We start from the raw sequence: 18,840 nt of genomic DNA on the forward strand, positions 1-18,840 counted from the left end.
TCTATTTGTTTTCCTGAGAAACTATTTTGTAGATAACAATATGTAAAACAATAACCATTGATAATTTCCTACCATTTTGTCTGTAATTTGCTAAGTCCCCCCTATTATTATGTTATCCTTCTTTTACTCTTTAAAATAAACAAAACAACAACAACAAAAAAAATTGTCATCATGGGGTCCTGGCACATATACATAGTACAGCTTGATACTTTTATTCCCCCTTTTCTATTGCTCCCTCCTGTTCCCCAGATTTCCAGTTCTATTCTATGAATCTTAGTCCTTCAAAACGGAAAGACCTCCATCTTCAGAATCGCCTGTGTCATTATCCTGCCAGCTGATTTTTCTCAGACTTTGTCATATTCTCCTCTCTCTCTGAGCAGGTATGTCATACAGAATTACAGCAAAATCCAAGGTTTAGACCACCAGATTGATGGCATTTTCATTAGCTCTCTGTGCATACATATATATCCTTCAGTGACACTTTTATCTGTTATCTATATATTATAACTGGTAGCTAAAAGATTATACTCAAATATAGGCTTCTTTTCAAACCTTTTTAGATTTGTTATATAACTTAATGTTTAAAAGGTGTTGTACCTTGTGTCTACATGTCCCCCCAAAGCCTCATGCAATCATAGGTGGGGCTTTTTCAGAGGTGGCTGGATCTGGAGTATGTGACCCTGGGATTGATTCATTCTGTGGTGTTAGGCTCAGGGACACTAGGATTAAGGGTGTGAGGGCTACCTCACAGTGTCGGCCCTTGTTGTTTTGCTCCCTTGTGGGCGCCATGAACTATTTTTTCTCTGTGTTGCCCTTCTGCCAAGCCACCCTGCCTTGAAGGCAGCTGATTATGGACTGAAACCTCTACATACTGTGAGCTCAATAAATCTTTGCCCTTTAACTTTGGATGTTGAGTATTTTTGTCACAGCAATGACAGAAAAATAACTAAGACAATAATCAACCAAACAAAAAATTTAGTATATTTAAGCCAATTACTACCATACTCCATTTTAGTTTGTTGCCCACAGTGGGTTTCATACTTTTCTCCCCCATTTTCTCATGTGTATTTTATTAGTTTTTACCCATCTTACTTTGTAATTATCTCAAACCCCCACTAAATTTACCTCATCTGTCAACTTTTCCTGATCTGGCAAAACAATCTCAAATTCTAGTACTAATAAAGGTGTTAACAATGCCATTTAACAGGCATACATTTTAGCCTTGCTTTGTGATTTATCAGACTATCCATAATTATCAAAATTTTCCAAACTAGAACATCCAAAAACAATACTTCTCATGAATCTTTCATCTGAAAACAAAGCTAATTTTAACACAGCACACAAATAGGGAACATGACTTCAGTTTCGAGACAGCTCAGTGTCAGTCTGTACGGTACACTGTCATAAATATGTGCCCCTGGGCAAGCTGTAATTGTAGGTGTGCGGAGTGGACGAGGTCACTATAAATCCAAACAGTCCCTGCACAAGCAGGTCCACAGTTGGCCTGCAGTATCTACAGGCTGAATGAATAAACAGGTGCAGTTGTTGTACAAAGAAACTGGACATTTTGGAATCTCATAAAGATTTACCAGCACATGAATAACCCTGTGGGTTTCTGTGAGGCCCTTCCTCTCCCCTCCTCAAATAGGGGAGGCAGCTATATGGTGTTTTTAAAGCACAGGGCTGGGGATATAGCTCAAGGGTATAAGTGCCTGCATGGCAAATGCAAGGTCCTGAGTTTGATTCCCTGTACAAAAAAAAAAAAAAAAAAGAGGGAGAGCAAAGCACAGACAGTAAGCTCCCCAGGCCACCGCTTATGCTTTGTCAGTACCTTCATGTTGGCTACTGGTCTAGAGAAAGGAAGATAAAATGCAGCACACTTCTCAAAAACACCATCGAGCTAGGGCTTACTCACTCCACTTGCAGATGAGGAAACAAATAAAAACTGGACTGCAGAAATACAAAGTTTATAAACTCAACCATCACTTTTCATTTCTGCTGCCTTCCTTCCCCCACTTTTCATTCTTTTTTCACCTGCCCTTTCCCACACATTTTTATGAGGTCTATCACAGGTATCTCTACCAAATTATGGACCTATATCTGTTCAGTGAAGTAATTAAACACATCTTGAGCATTCAGCATATCATGGTTACTTCTGTAGTATTTGCTTTCTTTCTTTTCCAAATTGTAAGAAATCTAAAAATTTAAGAATTATTGTTTCAAGAGTTTGAGACCAGCCTGGGCTACATACGGATTTCAAGGCCAGCTTGGAATACATAGTGAGACTCTGTCTTAAAAAATAAACAAAACCACACAACAAATAACCATGCTAAGGAATGTGAAGTAAAGACCTCCTTAACACAGCCATCTGCAAAGTATTATACAAATGAGATTCTCCTAATATAGCAGTAAAATGTTAAAAATTGGGGGAAAAGATGTGAGACTACTAGAAAGTTTAGGTGCTTTAATAACAAATTTCAGGCTGAATTATATAAAGGTATGCCACAGACATCATGACATTCTTTCCTAAAAATATAAACACATACACAGATGACACAATATGGAAATACGTAAGCAACAGTTGACTTCAAGTGATCCAAGTGATCATTATGCTATTCTCTCAACTTTGTTGGATTTTGAAAATTGTTACAATTAAAAGTTGGAAAAGGTGAAGAGTAGACCATAATCTTTAAAGCAGACCAAAAGCTTTAAAGTTGAAAGTAGACGATAAATTTATATAAAACAAGAGAAGCCAAAACAAACAGTAAGAAATGGTAAGTAAAATTTAGGGTTGAAAGATGTTCTAGGGGCAAAAATAACGACCTTCAAAAAAGTCCACTTATTAAAGGAGGGGAAATATTAGAATCTGCAGCAGATGTGAAACCCAGAAAACACAGATAACAACAAATCTTGATGACAGGAGAAATTCATTCAGCCAACACATGTATAACGCCCACCATGTCCTACGCTTAATATTGTGGGTTATAAAATAATACAAACTCATTAACACTTGCTTTCAAAGAATTTATAATCCAGATGGAGAGACAAGGCATACATTCAAGAAAGTTTAAAAGGAAAAGTGATAGTGTTATTTGTATGTTCTTGGGATAACTAGGGAATCTCGATGGGATTTACTTATCATTAAGAGGAGGTTTAAAGGTTATCTTCGTCATATTTCTACTTTCAAACTCTCCCCACCCAGCTTATTACAAGCAAGCATAGTTTTGACAATATTAAACAATTTAAGGAAGTTACCAAATCATAAATCACACAGACAAAGCAGTACCAATTATTTAAGCCAATTACAATCCTGAGCTAAGAAATCTTTATGGAAAACGTTTTATTTACTTAGCGCTCTACAGTCTCCTCTCTAACTCCTTTTCCTGAAGGTACATTTTTATTTGTAGTCTGAATCAGCCTAATTTGCATCCAACTGGACTGTGGCAGTGTATTTTACTGCTTTAAGGCACAGGGCCATGCCATAGGACTGTGGTTTTATCTATAAACTTATTCCATTTTCTGCTTTTACTCTGCCTTACCCCACTGCTATCAGATCTATCCCACCACACCTACAACGACATTTTCAAGGGAGAAAGGAATCCCGGTGAAGACATGTGACTTCATCCAAGGATCAAAGTGAATGACTAGTGGGTCACAAAGGAGTCTAAGATAGGAAGGGATACCCATAAAAAAAGGAAAACTATGGAAGTTTCAATGGCTTAATTACAGAAGTCTATAGTGGGAAAATGCTGAAGGGCAGTTTTAACTCTGACACAATTAAAAATAAATTCCAAAAGGAATTTTTTATTGGAACTCACAAATGGATGTTCATGAGTTCTACAAATTCAGCAATGCCCAGACTTTGATCTCCTATATAACTGGGGTTCTTTTCTAAACCTCTGAAAAATAAAATTTCAATTTTGGGGTACATCAAAGAATGTAGTACATGATTACTTAAGATGTAATTACATACACACTGCTTTCTTTTGATCACTGCATTCATTCTTGAAGTCCAGGATGATCAGTCAAGATTCCCTGAAGGGAGGGTAAGAAGCAGTAGAAGAACACATAGGGGTTAGACACAACAGCACCCCAAAGTGGTGAAGAGCCCAGGCTTTGAGGGCTGGGGATAAAGCTCCGTAACAGAGCACTTGCCTAGCACTCCTGAGGCTCTGGGTTCAATCTCCACCACCACAAAAAAGAAAAAAGAAAAGGAAAAGAGCCTGGGTTTTGGAACCTCAGTTCTGGGCTTGTCTGCATCCTGGCTTCACTTTTACTAGCTAGATTTGCTTAAGATTCTAACTAAATCTTACTGAACTTCTGCATCCACATCTAAAAATAAGCACAATTAACTGCAAAACTTATTGAGAGACCACAGTGACAGAAAGCCCAAGGAAGAATGAGGAAATAAAGGCTTGGGAAATTGGACTCTGAAACTGACAGGGCAAGACCAGTGTCTGCAATGGAACAATCATTGGTGAATTCCTATGATCCTGTCTAGTGAAACTCTGTATTATCTCTAATGTTTTATCTAATAATTATTTTTTTATTCTCTTTAATGGTTTGAACAATCTTCCATTCTTACTACATCTGGTAATCTGAGCAACATACTTGAAGATAACTATGTAATATAACAACCACTGTTTTTTCCCTTGGTACCATTTTGTTTTGAAACCCTGTCTCACTTTTACTGTTCTTGCTTTGTTTTGTTATGTTTGTGATTTGGTATGCTGCTATTGTTCTTTTCTTTTTTCTTTTACTCCTCTCTTTAAAAAAAAAAGACCAGTGCCTGCAGAATGTAGGTGCCCCTGTGTGTCTGTGCTAGGAGTGGTAGGTGAGGAACAAAAGCCTGTGATTTTGTTTCAGGTGTCCAGTTATACATCCTTAGTAAGAAAAACAACTGCTGGAATGTCTGTTTGTTAAGATAAAACTGATTCTTCCCAAAGCCAGTTTTCAGATTTGAAAGAGTATCAGTAACACCCACACACACCTCCAGACTTTAAGAATCAATGCTTTCATTCTGGAGAAAACTCTGAGAGTGAGAAAGTAGATGTTAATATTTATCACTTATACCAAGTACACACATAAATCAGGGCATTTTTTTACTTCAAAATCTTCAAACTACTTCCAGCATAGAAACATTCATTCTATGTCTTTTCAGAGGAATACCAAGGGCTGCTTTCTGAAACTTGATTCATTTTGTATTAAAGGCAACTCCTCCTAAAATAGCACGCAATTTATAAAAAGTTTCTAAAAATACCAATAAAAAGAGGTTAAAAGTATGACTCTGAGTAAGCTTCCTTTTTATCAATAAATTGTTAAATTAATTCAATTAAACTTTTCTTTTTGTTTACCACTAGGGGTATAGTATTTGGTTATTTTTCCTTCCAGATCTTTCATCTAAGAATATGATCTATATATCAAACAGCAAAAACAAGGCAGATGCTTTGGAGAGTTAATGTTACTTTTAGTTTTAGCTCTGAATTCATGTTGAGGAGTCAATAATTACTTGAAAGTTAAAAGGAGCAAAGGTAAATGCTAATTTTCTTTTTTTTCTTTGAGACAGGGTCTTACTACACAGTTCAGGCTGGCTTTGAGCTCAGTTTGTAGCCCAGGCTGGTCTTGAACTCACAACAATCCTCCTGCCTCAGCTTCCCAAGTGCTAGGATGACAGGCATGCACCACCACGCTCAGCCAGAAAGTATTGTTTTGTCTTTTTTTTTTTTTTGTAAATGCTAATTTTCAACTACTAGCTATCAGAATGCCACTCACACACACTGAGAAACTGGTCTAAAGCTAAACAGCATGCAACTGAAATAGTCAATATTGTGAAGATCAAATGAGAACTTCACACTTTATGCAGCTCTATTCACTTCCAGGGCTTTAACTGACTTATTAGAGTCATATATTGTCTTGATTTTAAAAAAGAAAATAGATGCTACAGGAAAGAATGCTACAGAAAAACAGATGCTACAGAAAAGAAACCTCAACAATGAAAGTAACGTATCCAAAATGTTTTAGGTATCATCACATAGCTATTGATAAATAAAAATTAAAACATTGTGCTGATACTGTATCATTTAGCCACAGGCAATCAAATCTGTTTTTCTTAAAAGAAATCTGGCAGTACTAAATAGAACTATAAAACTGCTTCTCTTGACCTAGTAATTTTATATTTGGGAATATGCAAATTAACTCCTACTAAACACATTTTAATGAAGCTATTTATAACAGAGAAAATGAACTAATCTAAATGTCCTACAAGCATGAAATGGTCAAGAAAATCATAGTAACGAAAATGATATACTATATGGTCTATAAAAAGGAAATACTAGTCTATAAAAGCATTCTCTATATTGAACTACTGTCTACTGACATTAAAATGTATTCATAGGAAATGATGGTACTTTAAAAAAAAAAAAGCTACAGCTAAACATGGTGGCACATGCCTGTAATCCCAACACTTGGGAGGCTGAGGCAGGAGAACTGCATCAAGTTCCAGGCCAGACTGAGCTACAAAGTAAGACCCTGTCTCAACCCCCTCCTTCCCAGAAAAGCTACAGAAACAGCTACAGTATTTATGAAGGTCAAGATCATAAATCAGAAGTTAGAGCAATGTAAGCCAGGAATGCTGTAATCCCTGTACTCTGAGACTGAGGCAGGAAGATCACAAGTTTGGGCCCAACATCAGCAATGCCACTAAATAATTAGTTATTTAATAAAATCCTGTCTCAAAAAGCAATTTAAAAAGGTCTGGGAATGTAGCTCAAAATGAAGGTCCTAGGTTCAACCCCAGTACCACCAAAAATAAATAAATAAGATGAAAAAAATAAAGAGCAATATAAATAGAATTTTATGATCCCATGACTCTTGCTTTTCTGCCAGTGAATTAAACATAAAATAATTTTAAGGTGACAAAATGACCAAAGCTTCAAGGTTCTGCTATTTTTGGTGCTGAGAACTGAACTCAGGACCTTCCAACATGCTAGGCATGCACTCTATCACTAAGCTATACCCCATCCCTTCTGGGTTTTTCTGATCGTCTCTCAAAATACATTTTTTTTCCCTTGGTAGGAGGAATTGAACTCATGACCTTGCCCTTGCCAGGGCAGGCACTCGTGCCGCTGAGCTATATGCAGGGCTCAAAATACATACTTAACTAAAAATTGCAGGACATAGACTTCATAGTAAATATAAAGTCTATACTGTACTGTATAAATTACATTTATGCTTCTTTCATCTCTATTACAATATCACAATGATAAAAACTGTTCTTTTCCTCCAAGAAATGCAAAATATCTCTCAAAAGGAATATATGAGCAAATATGATTATCTCTATTTTATAGCTGAAAAAAAAATGAATCGAAATACTATCAACAACCTGCCTAATTCCCTAACAACACTTTTGGAAATAACTATTCCCATTCCACAACTTCTGCTTCTAATTTTTTTTTTTTTTTTTGGTTTTTCTCCAGTACCGGGAACCGAACTCACGACCTTGCACTTGCCAGGCAGGCGTTTTTGCCGCTGAGCTAAATCCCCAGCCCCAGCTAAATCCCCAGCCCCTGCTTCTAATTTTTAAAAGACAAAGACGTCTCTACCGCTTTTCTGAATAATTACCACTGTCTTCCTTAAGAAATATGGAATGGGAAAGAATAAACTATTGTTGCCACTCTGACTGAAGCAATAAAAATTTAAATTGCTTACTGTCATTTATAGCATCTCCACTGAGAGCAAAAGTAAGAATTGTGAAAGTTTAAATTCTCTCTTTTTTGGGGGCGGGGGGGTACCAGGAATCAAACTCAAGATGATGTGCTCTCCAGGGAGGCACTTGTGCCACTGAGCTATTCCCCTGGCTAAAAGTTTAAATTCTCTGCACCAGATGGTTAAGCTTTAGGGGCAAAGTGCTAAAAGAACATCCTCCTCCTCCTCTTCTGAGAGTTGTTTCCACTGGCCAAAATGTGACTAGCTGGCAATGATGATGAAAATCTAAACATTTCAGAAAATGGATCTGCCTTGCTTATTTTATCCCCAGACCTATCAAAATTAAAATTCCAAAAGCATCCCCCCAAATTAATGAAAAGTAACTAAAATGTGGCCACTTGAGAAAACAAAAACCACCCACCCGGCAGGTAACCTGTAAGTTCCCTCATCCTCATTTTCTGAACCCTCCTCAAGTGTCATTTTTCTGCTGCTCTCCCTGAAAACCTCAATCCACAGAGGTTTCTTCTTTTCTGTTTTAAGAGCACTTTGAATACAAACCTTTCATCATATATCTGATTTCACCACTCTGTTTATAAGCTTATTATCTCTTGCTTTGCGGTTCCTAGAAGATAGGGAATATATTCCTCATCTTTGAGGAACTAGGAATACAATATATAATTGCTATTAAAATTAAAGATCATGCAGAGCATGATGGTGCAAGCCTGTAATTCCAGCAGTTTGGGAAGCTGAGGCAGGGGGATCACAAGTTGGAGTCCAGCCGTGGCAATTTAGTGACTTACTGGAGAGACTGCGTCATAAAATAAAAAAGGTACAGTATGTCGCTCAGTGCAAAGGCCCTTGGTTGGGGGGTGGTGCTATAATTCAATCAGAAGCCTCAAACGTAAGTGAGATGGGGAGGGGGAGGGGCAGTAAAAAGATGTGCTCTGTGCATATACTAACTCCCCTCGATAAAGGTCATCATTCTGTATTGTAAACATACACTAATAAAAATAAAACCTAAAAAAATGAGAGCTTTTTCTGCTGCATGTTATGAGTGAAGGACTGAAATATCCACCCCTGACTTGGGTGAGCCCCCTGAGGCCCTTAGGCATTTTTACAGATACAAGTTTTTAACAGATGTATCAACATGTCATTCAGGGAAGCTGACAAACTTAAAACACAAATGCAAAATGCAATGAAAAGTTTAAAAGCTTCTCTAATGCCTTAAAATAACCTCAAAATTCACAGCTAACGTAAAGTTAGCAGTAATAAAATAAACACTAGCTTTTTAAAAAAATCAAACTTAGTAAGGCAACCTATTTATAGATTGTAAAAGTTGGCTGAACGATTATTTGGACTGTAAAAATTATTAATGGTTTCAAAGAGATCTTCATCTCCCACAAGTTGTTTTAGCAACTTAAAATAATTGCGTATGTCCTGTCTTCACGGAATAACCTAAGGCGGTTACTCACGTCTCTTTCACTAGCAGTTAAACTAAAAACCCTAAGTGTGAATATTCTAAGGCGGTCAACCTTTTCAAGACTAGGCCTAGGAAAAACACCAGTTTCTCGCTCATTGACTCCTTGTGTTTAAAACAAATCTCTGTGAAATTAAATAGTGGGGTATATTTTTATATTAAATTTTTTAACATTCAAAAGACAGAAATTAAATGTGCCAGGCATTATTACAGCAACTCTCCTAATGCACATTATGCGGCTCTGAGCGATAGATTACACAAAGTAATCAACAGCTAATCATGAAACTGGATATCAAAGTCCTAACAAAGTACAAGCTCTCATAATCAAACAGGAGGTTTAAAAAAAAAAAAAAAAAGCAGTACAATGAAACAGAAATGAAACAGCAATGAAGTTAAAAGTTACTGTAAACTGTAACTAAGTTGGGAGTTGCCCCAAAAGGGCACCTCGGCGTGCAAGACACGGGGCTGGAGCTGCTGCACGCAGCCGACTCCTTCCTCCTAACAGTCCCCGCCGGGACAGTGAGGGAGTGCAGCTGTGCTCGCGACCTGGCCTGGAAGGCGCGGGCTGAGCTTGGGGACTCTGGACTGGGTCTTCCAGGTCGACCCCGCAAGGATCGTTCCTGAGCATCTCATCCCGAGCCCAGCACACGCCAGGCGCTCCGCGACAACTCGACCCCACCCACGGCTCCGCCCCCTCCCCGCGCTCCCAGCCGGGGACTCCAGAGCCCCGAGCCCGGACCACCTCCCCTCCGCCCAGGGCACCCCGGGGGCCTGCCAGGCCGCACCCACCTTGCACTCGTCACTCTTCTTATCTTTTTCGCAGAAGTTGACCGGCGCCAGCCCCGGCAGGTAGAAGGCGCTTCCCGGGCGCGGGCCTGGTGCTGCTCCTAGCAGAAGAAGCGACAGCAGCAACCACCGCGGCCCCCGAGGTGGAGACGACACCCGCTGCCTGGCGCTCATGACGGCTGCTTCGGGGAAAGGGCAACCGAGCCTAGGGGGTGAAAAGGGGAGAAGGGACGGGAAGGCTCGGAGATTACGACGAGGCCCGACGAGGCCGCTGGAAGTGAGGGAGGCCAGCCCCACGACGGCTTAGTTCCGGTAGAGCTGGGAGACACCGCGGGCCCCGCAACAGAAACCGAGCCGGACCTCGACGGAGCATGCGCAACGCCGTCTGCACATGCTCAATGAGAGTGCCGCAAGCGCAGCAAGGAGTTTCCGGGAGGAGCGTGGAGGAGATCCACTTTCCGGGTTTTCGGCGCTTCCGCCGGAGAGTTGTTCCGGCGTTAGAGTTCTGATTGCAAATTCCGAGCTAGAGCTACGATCGGGCGCTCCCCATTCGCTGCCGTTTTAGTAATTTCCCATAAACGTCCTCAACTCCTTAACCATGCCAAACCCCTCGTACAAAGCAGATGCTCCAGAAAGTCACTGCTGATGGAGGCGGTGGTGATGATGGGGAGGAAAAGTTCGGGGGACACCTGTTTGGGAACAGGATAAAGAAACGAATGGGATGGAGCTGTCTATACCTCTGCAAAGACAGATACTCGAAGGCGTATTCACGGAGTTTCCAAGCATTGGCTGTGGCGATGCAGTCCTGTGTGAGACAGAGGTCATGTGCACAGAATTAAACAGATGTCTTTAAGGAAGATGGACATTCAGGTGGGAAGAAAATTAGTAGGTGAACAGCAGGAAGTGTTGACATTTCTTTGCGAGGGGAGACAGACGCGCCTGAGAGCTCATTGTAGAAAGTAGTTGTGGCAAATAGGGTATGATTACCCTGGAGCAAGACACTCACTTTACCCATTAATGTCCTGTCGCGTCCCCGCGTGAAAGTTTACAGATGTACATGTGCGTTCCTGGGTGTTGCATTTTCTGCATATTTTTCACTGGGAACTTTACTTTTTAGTGACAGAAAAAAGTAATTCAATTTAGCTTTAAGAGGTCAACCAAATGTTTAGAAAAAATGCATATATATATAGAGAGAGAGAGACATGGATTTATGGGGGAGGGATGTAGGGGACCTCCAGTTCAAAACTCAGGAACGAGCAAATTCAGAAAACAAGGTAAGTTGAAAAGTTCTTGTGTTTCACATTTTCCCCAAGGAAGTTCTTTAACTTTCACTAAATGTTCAAGAGACTCTTAACATTCTGCTTAAAAGTTTAAGAACCATTCACTGGTGGATACTGGACTAATGAAAGATAAAATTCTGGCTTGCAAAGCTAGGTTGCACTGAGTTCCAGCTTAGGACCACCACTAACTAGTTAGGTGACCTGCGCACATTAATTAATGATGGGAGAATGGAGAAATAAAAAACAAAAAAAAAGTTCATCTCCCTACAACTGTTATGAAGGTTAAATAAAAAATATACGGAACACACTTTTTGGCACAGAAGAATGTGGCCATTTTTATGTAACTAAAGCAAAGTTAGTGGGACCATGAGCAAAAAAGAGGGTGTGGATGGCTTCCCTCTCACACAACCCTCTCCCTCAAATCAACATATTTCTCTAGGCTAGCGAAAGAATTTGTGATGTCCTATACTTGAAAGTAATGGAGACTTCCCTTATGAGTGACCATTATCTCCAAAAAATAAAAAGGGGGAGGAAAATTAACACTTTGTCCACCTATTTTTCTAGTCACTAAAACTTGGCCTTCACGACATCACGGCCTTGACCCCTACTTTTTTCTTAGCCACATTTCCCTACCTCTACCCGCTGCCCACCTGTTTCTCAACCCCAAACCAGGGAGATGTGCTAAAATTTCCATTTCCTCACTCCCCATATTGTCGTTCAGCAAGTACTGTTCGCTGGGCAGCTAACCATAGACTCGTCCATGCCCACCACTACCAGTCCAGGCCAAACCCCAGCCCTGAACTCCTCACCGCAATAGCTTCAGCTTCCACTCCCGCCAAGTGCTGTCTTACACTACCTAGGCATCCCTCAATTCCATTCTCCTGCTGAAATCCAGGCGCCCACAGAACTGTGTTTACCACTATCTGGAATGATCATGTTTATCTATGCAGTGCCATTTGCCCATTTATTAAAACTCCCTTGATTTCAAGGGCCTGGTTTCTCCATCCCACACCTCTCCATCCCTAGAGGCTGGAGAAACAAGGAAAAGGGTAGCACATGACCGGAGATCGCCAGGCCATGGAGATCTGAATTTGGAGTCGCGGACTTTCAGTGCTGAAATAAACTCGACATTTTCCAGATGCGTTTAACTCTCTTCTTCCACAGAGGAGGAAAGGAGATTGGCTTCCTACAGTGACCAGGATACCCCTTAAGGCTGAATCCGCAGCGACTTGGGGTGTGTGTGATGGGGGGGCGGGGGGGTCTCCATAGTTCTTTCCTTGAGACCTGCCCCTTCCTCACTATTCCGGCTTCAGCTTCAGAAAAAACCCGGACAGATGGAATCTTCGTTAATAAAAACGACCTCCAGATTCCAGACTGCGGGCTCGCTGCATTTGCGGGCTGCTCATGCGCATTGCCGCCCTGCCGCACCTTGCCAACTCCTACACCGACACGTCATCCGCGCCGATGGATTCCGGTGGGCGGGGATGAGGGCGGGGCTGATTCTCAGGCGCCGCGGAACCCTACTTCCGGATCCGGCCACTCCTGGGCCACGCCACGCCCGCCGGGGTTCCCTTGGTTACTGAAGCTGGGGCGTGGCGGAATAAAGACTGCCCAGCCCTTCTCACAGGCTGAAAAAATGGAGTCCCTTGTTTGTGGACACTTGTAGTGGCATTATAGGCCATTATCTAAAGGCGTTATATGTAGAAAGGCATAAACAAGAGTGGAGATTCTAGTTCCAAACTAGGAAGAAGGCAATTTCTCTTGCCTTGTCCCTTTGATTGTGACTCTCCTTCAAATATTGATACTTCTGGCGGGACTGTAAAACTCAAGGGCTATGATTTTCTCCTTTCCTTTGCTAAAGATTGCACTTGTCGACTCAGATTTGAAACTAATAATATGGGGACATCACATCGAGAGACAGAATATAACTGGTTACAGAGAGAGAGGGGCGGGACGTTATTGTTTAATGGGTATAAGCGTTTCGGAGATGGATACCGGTGATGATTGCACAACAATGTGAATGTACTAATCTCATTGAATTTAAAAATGATTAAAATGGCAAATTCTATACTATGTATGTTTTACAGCAATACAAAAGTATGGTGTTTGTTTCTTCCCTCCTGTTTTCCTGAGTTTGCCATGCCTGCCATATAGCATTGTCCTTCTTAGCAAATAAAAAACATAGGATTACCAGTTAAACTTTAATTTCAGATGATAAATGGATACTTTTTAGTGTAAGTATGCCGCCAATATTTCATGACATATACATTTGAATTATCTGGAGTACATTTTGTCAAGTTGAAATTATTAGGGAAGCTGCTTCCATTTGCAGGAAGGGTACTCTACTACTTTAATGCCTAGACGAATGGGGCATAAAGATTTTCTAGAAAGAAAAAAATTTAACCCACTTTATTTTCCACAAATATGATCCTAAACAACAAAAAGCTATAAATAATCATTGAGGGGAATCAGAATATGACACCTCAAAATATGACATGTTGGCATAAGGATTCCTGGGAGTTAAAGGCAATTGAGAAACAGCCATCGCAGGATGAGTTCTCTGCATTCCTCCTTTCTCCTAAAGCAGAGAATAAATTTGTCTTTATTAAAGCAGTAATAAGTTGGGTGTGGTGGTGCACGCCTGTAATCCCAACCCTTGGGAGGCTGAGGCAGGAGAATCATCATGAGTTCAAGGCCAGCCTGGGCTACATAGCAAGACCCTATCTCAAAAAAAATCATGAAACAAAATGTAGAAGTACATTAAAAACAGGAATAGCAACCAGAATGGGGAATATTTGGCCAGTAGGACCAGAACCTTCTATGGCAGAAAGTCTTGAGAAAGCTCCAAAATGAATCTGCATAACAGATCTTAATAAATAGCATTTGTCTACCACACCTTTGCTAGGAACTTCTCACAATTCACTGCCCCTGGAGTTTAACTCCTTTCTCTGGTCTAATCACTGCTCCACATTGTATTGCCTTTTGTTAAGATGGTATATAACAGTGGTGGTGAACCTATGGCACACATGCTACAGTGGGCTGTTTATATCGCTGAAAGCTATGTTATTATCCTTTTCTTTGTTTTTTCCCCCCCATTGGTTGACTTTTTTTGTTTGTTTGTTTGTTTTGTACCTGGAATCAAACTCCTGTACTTGCCAGGCAGGCGCTTATGCCTCTGAGCTGCATCCCCACCCCAATTTTTCTTTTTTTTTTTTGAGACAAGGTCTCACTGTGTAGTCCAGGCTGGTGTTGAACTCACTAGGTAGCCCAGGCAATCTTTCAGCAATCCTGCCTCAGCCTCCCACATGCTGGAATTACAGGTGTGCGCCACCACCCCATCCAGTTTGTTTTTCTTTTAAGACAAAAGATGGTAATGTTATGAGTTGTTTTTTGTAACCTAAACCTCAGCATTCAGATTTAATTGCAATGTTGGCACTTTGCAACAAATAAATGGGTTTTGGGTTGCAGTTTGAACACTCAGTCTCTAGAAGGTCACCATCACTGTATGCAAAGTACAACTGCTTCTTTGGGTTTTCATTTTTTTTTTCTCTGAAGCCCCCATAGACATAAAAATATAAGTAGAATTTGCTTTTTTTTTTTTTTTCCTGTTTCCAATTTAATTCACAGGCCTCAAGAAGAGAAAATAAGAGGCTAAAGGAAAAATATTTCTTCTCTGCACTACAAGTTAGAAACAAAACTTGCCCTGAATACTAAGCTAGAAATGTAACTCATAGAGATTAGTGCCAATCTACAAGAGATCTTAAATTTTAAGACAGTGAAAGGTTCCCAAACAAGATCTGTGTTATAAGCCCCAAAGGAAGAATTATTTGACAAGCAGAACCTAGAAGAATGAAAGCCACAGCAGTAAACCAAAGTCTCACTCCAGGAAGACAATGGTGAAGCTCTGCAAAGTAGATATATATAAATCTTAATTTTATTTGCTCTGAATTTATGCCATCTGACCAACTGTTTCTTTTAAATTTAGCTTGACGGAAGTTTGCTTATTGAGGGAGAATATTTGTCTGCTGGACTCAAGTAGCTTTCCTCTAGGATTATGGTGGTTCTTACAACTTTATTGAAGTGTAATTTACATCCCATAAAATTCATTCACTTTAACTATTCAGTTCCAGGATTTCTAGTAAATTTACACAGTTGTGCAGCAAGCAACCTAATTAGTTTTAGAACATTTCCTGCACCCCAGTAAGATCCCTCGTACTCTTTGACATCTAGTCCCCCTTTCTATGTTCAGTTCCAAGAAATCACTAATATATGTTCTGTCTCTATAAATTTGCTTTTTTTACTCACTCTTGTGGGGTTATACAGTACTCCTTTTTTATACATTAGTAGGTAATTTGATTTACTCTTCAATTCCAATGTCTGTGGGTTAAATAAATTCATGGCAAGGAGATAGGTCTGTTTTTTGTCTCCTGACAAATAGTTTGCCTATGGTTGAATTGTCCTGAACCCTTGTCTTAGTACCTTTCTCTCACTGCCCAAACAAAATACCCAACACCTTTAAAGGGGGAAAGGTTTATTTAGCTCGCAGTTTGTGGTGGTTTCAGTCCATAGTTAGCGGGCTCCAAGGCAGGGTAGCACACGGCAGAGGGGCAACCTTTCATGATAGCAGGAGATATCAAAAGCTACAAGAGACAGAGAGGAGAGACAAACCTCTTTCAGATCCTGCAGATCTGTCCTAGGGTGGATGTAGCTCTAACATCCTTAACCCTAGCATTGGACCTTAAATCACTCACAAACTCTAGATTCATCCACCTCTAAAAAAAGCCCAAGACTGTATGTATTGGTTTGGGGTTTATTTGCAAGGGGAACAATATAATACAGGACACACATTTATAAGATTATTTATAATAGTCACCCAAAGAATTATATCCAAGGTGGTACAGGAAATCTGTCCACACACTAAAGACCAAAGAATCCAGTTGAGGGCCTGAATCTCACCGCAATGTCCTGCATGAGTCCGTCTGATGACCTAGAGCTCATAACAATGCCTCCAACTAGAGGCCTAGAGCCCATAACAATATCTCATGCAGGCGTGTTTCACAAATCTGTGCTGGGAAGGCTCAAAGGTCAGTGGTGGAATCTAGTAGTCTGTGCCAGCGGGGTGAAGGATCTGTGCTAGCAGGCTGAGGGATCTACACTGGAGCCAGAAAGTGACACACAAAGTAAGAACCAGAGCTCCCCCAAAAAGTACCACAGCCATCCTCAGCAACAGTGAGGTCCTGAGCTCCTCTGATGATCAGGACAGCGAGTTCCCATCAGGAAAGCCAGCGCAGCAAGCTTCTCCAGGAGACAGAGTAGTGCACCATCTTCCCCTCTGGAGCCAGGAAGCGATGCTCAGAGTGAGGACCAGAGCTCCCCCAAAGTGAACCAAAGCCATTCTCATTGCCAACAAGGCCCCGAGCTCCTCAGAGGATGAAAACAGCCAAGTTCATCCAGAAAGCCAGCATGATAAACTCCTCCAAAAGAACCAGTATCTCCTTACAGCTTCTACTAGCTCCCAACAGCCGTCCTCAGTTCCCTAACTTCTTCCCCAGTTCTGACTCTTATGCTTCTGGCAACAGTCCTCAGGTGGGCCTCCCACACCCAGCCACACTTACTCAGTTCAGTTGGGTGTTATAAATTGACCATCAGTTATCAATCCACTCCACTGCATGAGGCTTTGGGGAAAAAAATCTAGACACAAACTATAACAATCCAGGGGGTCTGAGCGCAGGTGGCCAGGGGCCCTGGCCAGGGCAGCAACCCTCGCTGTTGCCTGCCACCACCACCACAAGGTATGCTGCCCTGGCTTCTGCTAGTCCCACAGCTGCTACAACCAAAACTTGTGGCAATGAAGTGTGCACATGTGGGCGGCGGGAAGAGCCAGGGTGATGGAGTCGCATCCCGCCTTCCTGGCCCTGGGTGCCCAGGGTCTCTGTTGGCCGCAAGCGTTTGTGGTCTCAGCTGGGTAGGGCTCATGGGCGCAGGAGCAGCTTGGGCAACCCAGCCAAGTCTGCCTAGGGCTCTCTCTGCACTCAGCCCTTCCCTCCCACGGTGCTGTGTTGCACTGAGGCAGCTACACAGGCAGCCTGATCTACTCACAAATCAAAAAAATTTCCTTTCCACAACAAATAATCCCCCGGACTTAAATAGGCTTTAGCTGTTTCTTTCCTGTCTCCCACAGTTCCTTCCTTATCTGATTAAGCAATGGTAGAGGGGTTTGAGGGGGGGGGGGAGCTGTTGCTCCGTCATCTTTTTCCCACTCAGGACTTGATTTTAAAATAGTGCTCTGGGGCTGGGGATATAGCTCAGTGGTATAAGTGCCTGCCTGGCAAACACAAGGTCCTGAGTTCGATTCCCAGTACAAAAAAAAAAAAAAAAAATTGATTAAAATGGTGTTCCGAGCCAAATCCTTTGTGGTTGCAAGACCCCCTCTAATCAAAATCCACAAAAGGGAAGTAAACACAAGAATCAAGCATACAACAAACATTTCTATACACAACTGTATACATCATTTCTATATACAGGTTCTTTGAAAACTGTTTGTCCCATGTTTTATGCCTGATGATATCAATACACCTTTCTTTCTTTTGTTTCTCTTGAGCTCATTTATCTCTCTGGCCCTAATGAACCTCTTTGCCCCACGTTTTACACCTGATGATATCAATATCAATACACTCATGTGATGAATATTGATGCTATCAACGCACTTCTTCCCCCTTTTGCGTGCACAGTGAGAAGTGTCCCCTCACCCACTATTTCCTCTTACCCTGGTCCATGTTCAGGTGCCATATACCTCATCCAGCATGGCTCTGGAAGTTTCTAGGGGGAAGGATGGTGAGAGGATGGAAAAATAAAGATAAGAGACAAAGTCTGAGGTCAGGTGGAGCCCTCTCTCTCTCCTGATGGGAGGAAAAGAACTGCTCAACTACTGTAGGGTGTTTATGTATACATTTGACAGGTTGACGTCACGTGACATCACTTTGCTCAGCAATGGATTGCTTGGATTGTCTCACTTAGTGTTTTCCGGACTGAGGCAGCTTGTCCACCTGGATTGCCTCAGGAGTTCTGTGTTCTGGGACAGGACTTGCCTCGCCCCCACATGTGCGATCAGTTTCCATCTTCAGCCACTCCCTACACAAAAGGGAATCTAAATGTCCATCCACAGCAGAATGGGTAAAGGAACTGGAGAACATGATAGAAAACTACACAGCAATGGAATGAACTACTACTAAACACAGCACATGTCTGTCTCATACACATGATATTAAGAGAAGTCAGACAACAGGAACACTTGTATGATTACTTTTACATTAAGTACAAAAGGAGGGAAAACTAATCTGTGGTGTAAGAAACGAAGACATTGCCTATATCTTGAGCATTATGAAGGGTTTGTGAGCAAGAGAGTATGCAGCTTCCATAATGTTATGTTTCTATCTTGTTGTGAGGCGTGTCTAGCTGCAGCTTCTTTATAATAATTTGTAGAGCCGCACTCTTATCACCTGTACATGTTTTGTATGTCTATAACATTTCAAAACCATTTGTTGACACACATATCTTTCTTGTGCAAAAATTGATAATCACTGAAATTGGGAA

General features: G+C 41.3%; 1 protein-coding gene across 1 annotated transcript in view; it reads right to left on the minus strand.

Annotated features, from left to right (window-relative positions):
• Positions 1-10,358, minus strand: part of Tm9sf2 (transmembrane 9 superfamily member 2) — a 57,043-nt gene extending 46,685 nt beyond the window's left edge. Inside the window, exon 1 of the mRNA XM_005374060.2 lies at positions 9,971-10,358. Coding sequence (XP_005374117.1) covers positions 9,971-10,141 — 171 coding nt within the window. The 5' untranslated portion in view covers positions 10,142-10,358. The remainder of the gene's footprint in view (positions 1-9,970) is intronic.
• Positions 10,359-18,840: the final 8,482 nt, after the last annotated feature.

This window comes from Chinchilla lanigera, unplaced genomic scaffold (genome assembly GCF_000276665.1).
Source record: "Chinchilla lanigera isolate Chin_1 unplaced genomic scaffold, ChiLan1.0 scaffold00003, whole genome shotgun sequence".
Taxonomy (NCBI): Eukaryota; Metazoa; Chordata; class Mammalia; order Rodentia; family Chinchillidae; genus Chinchilla; species Chinchilla lanigera.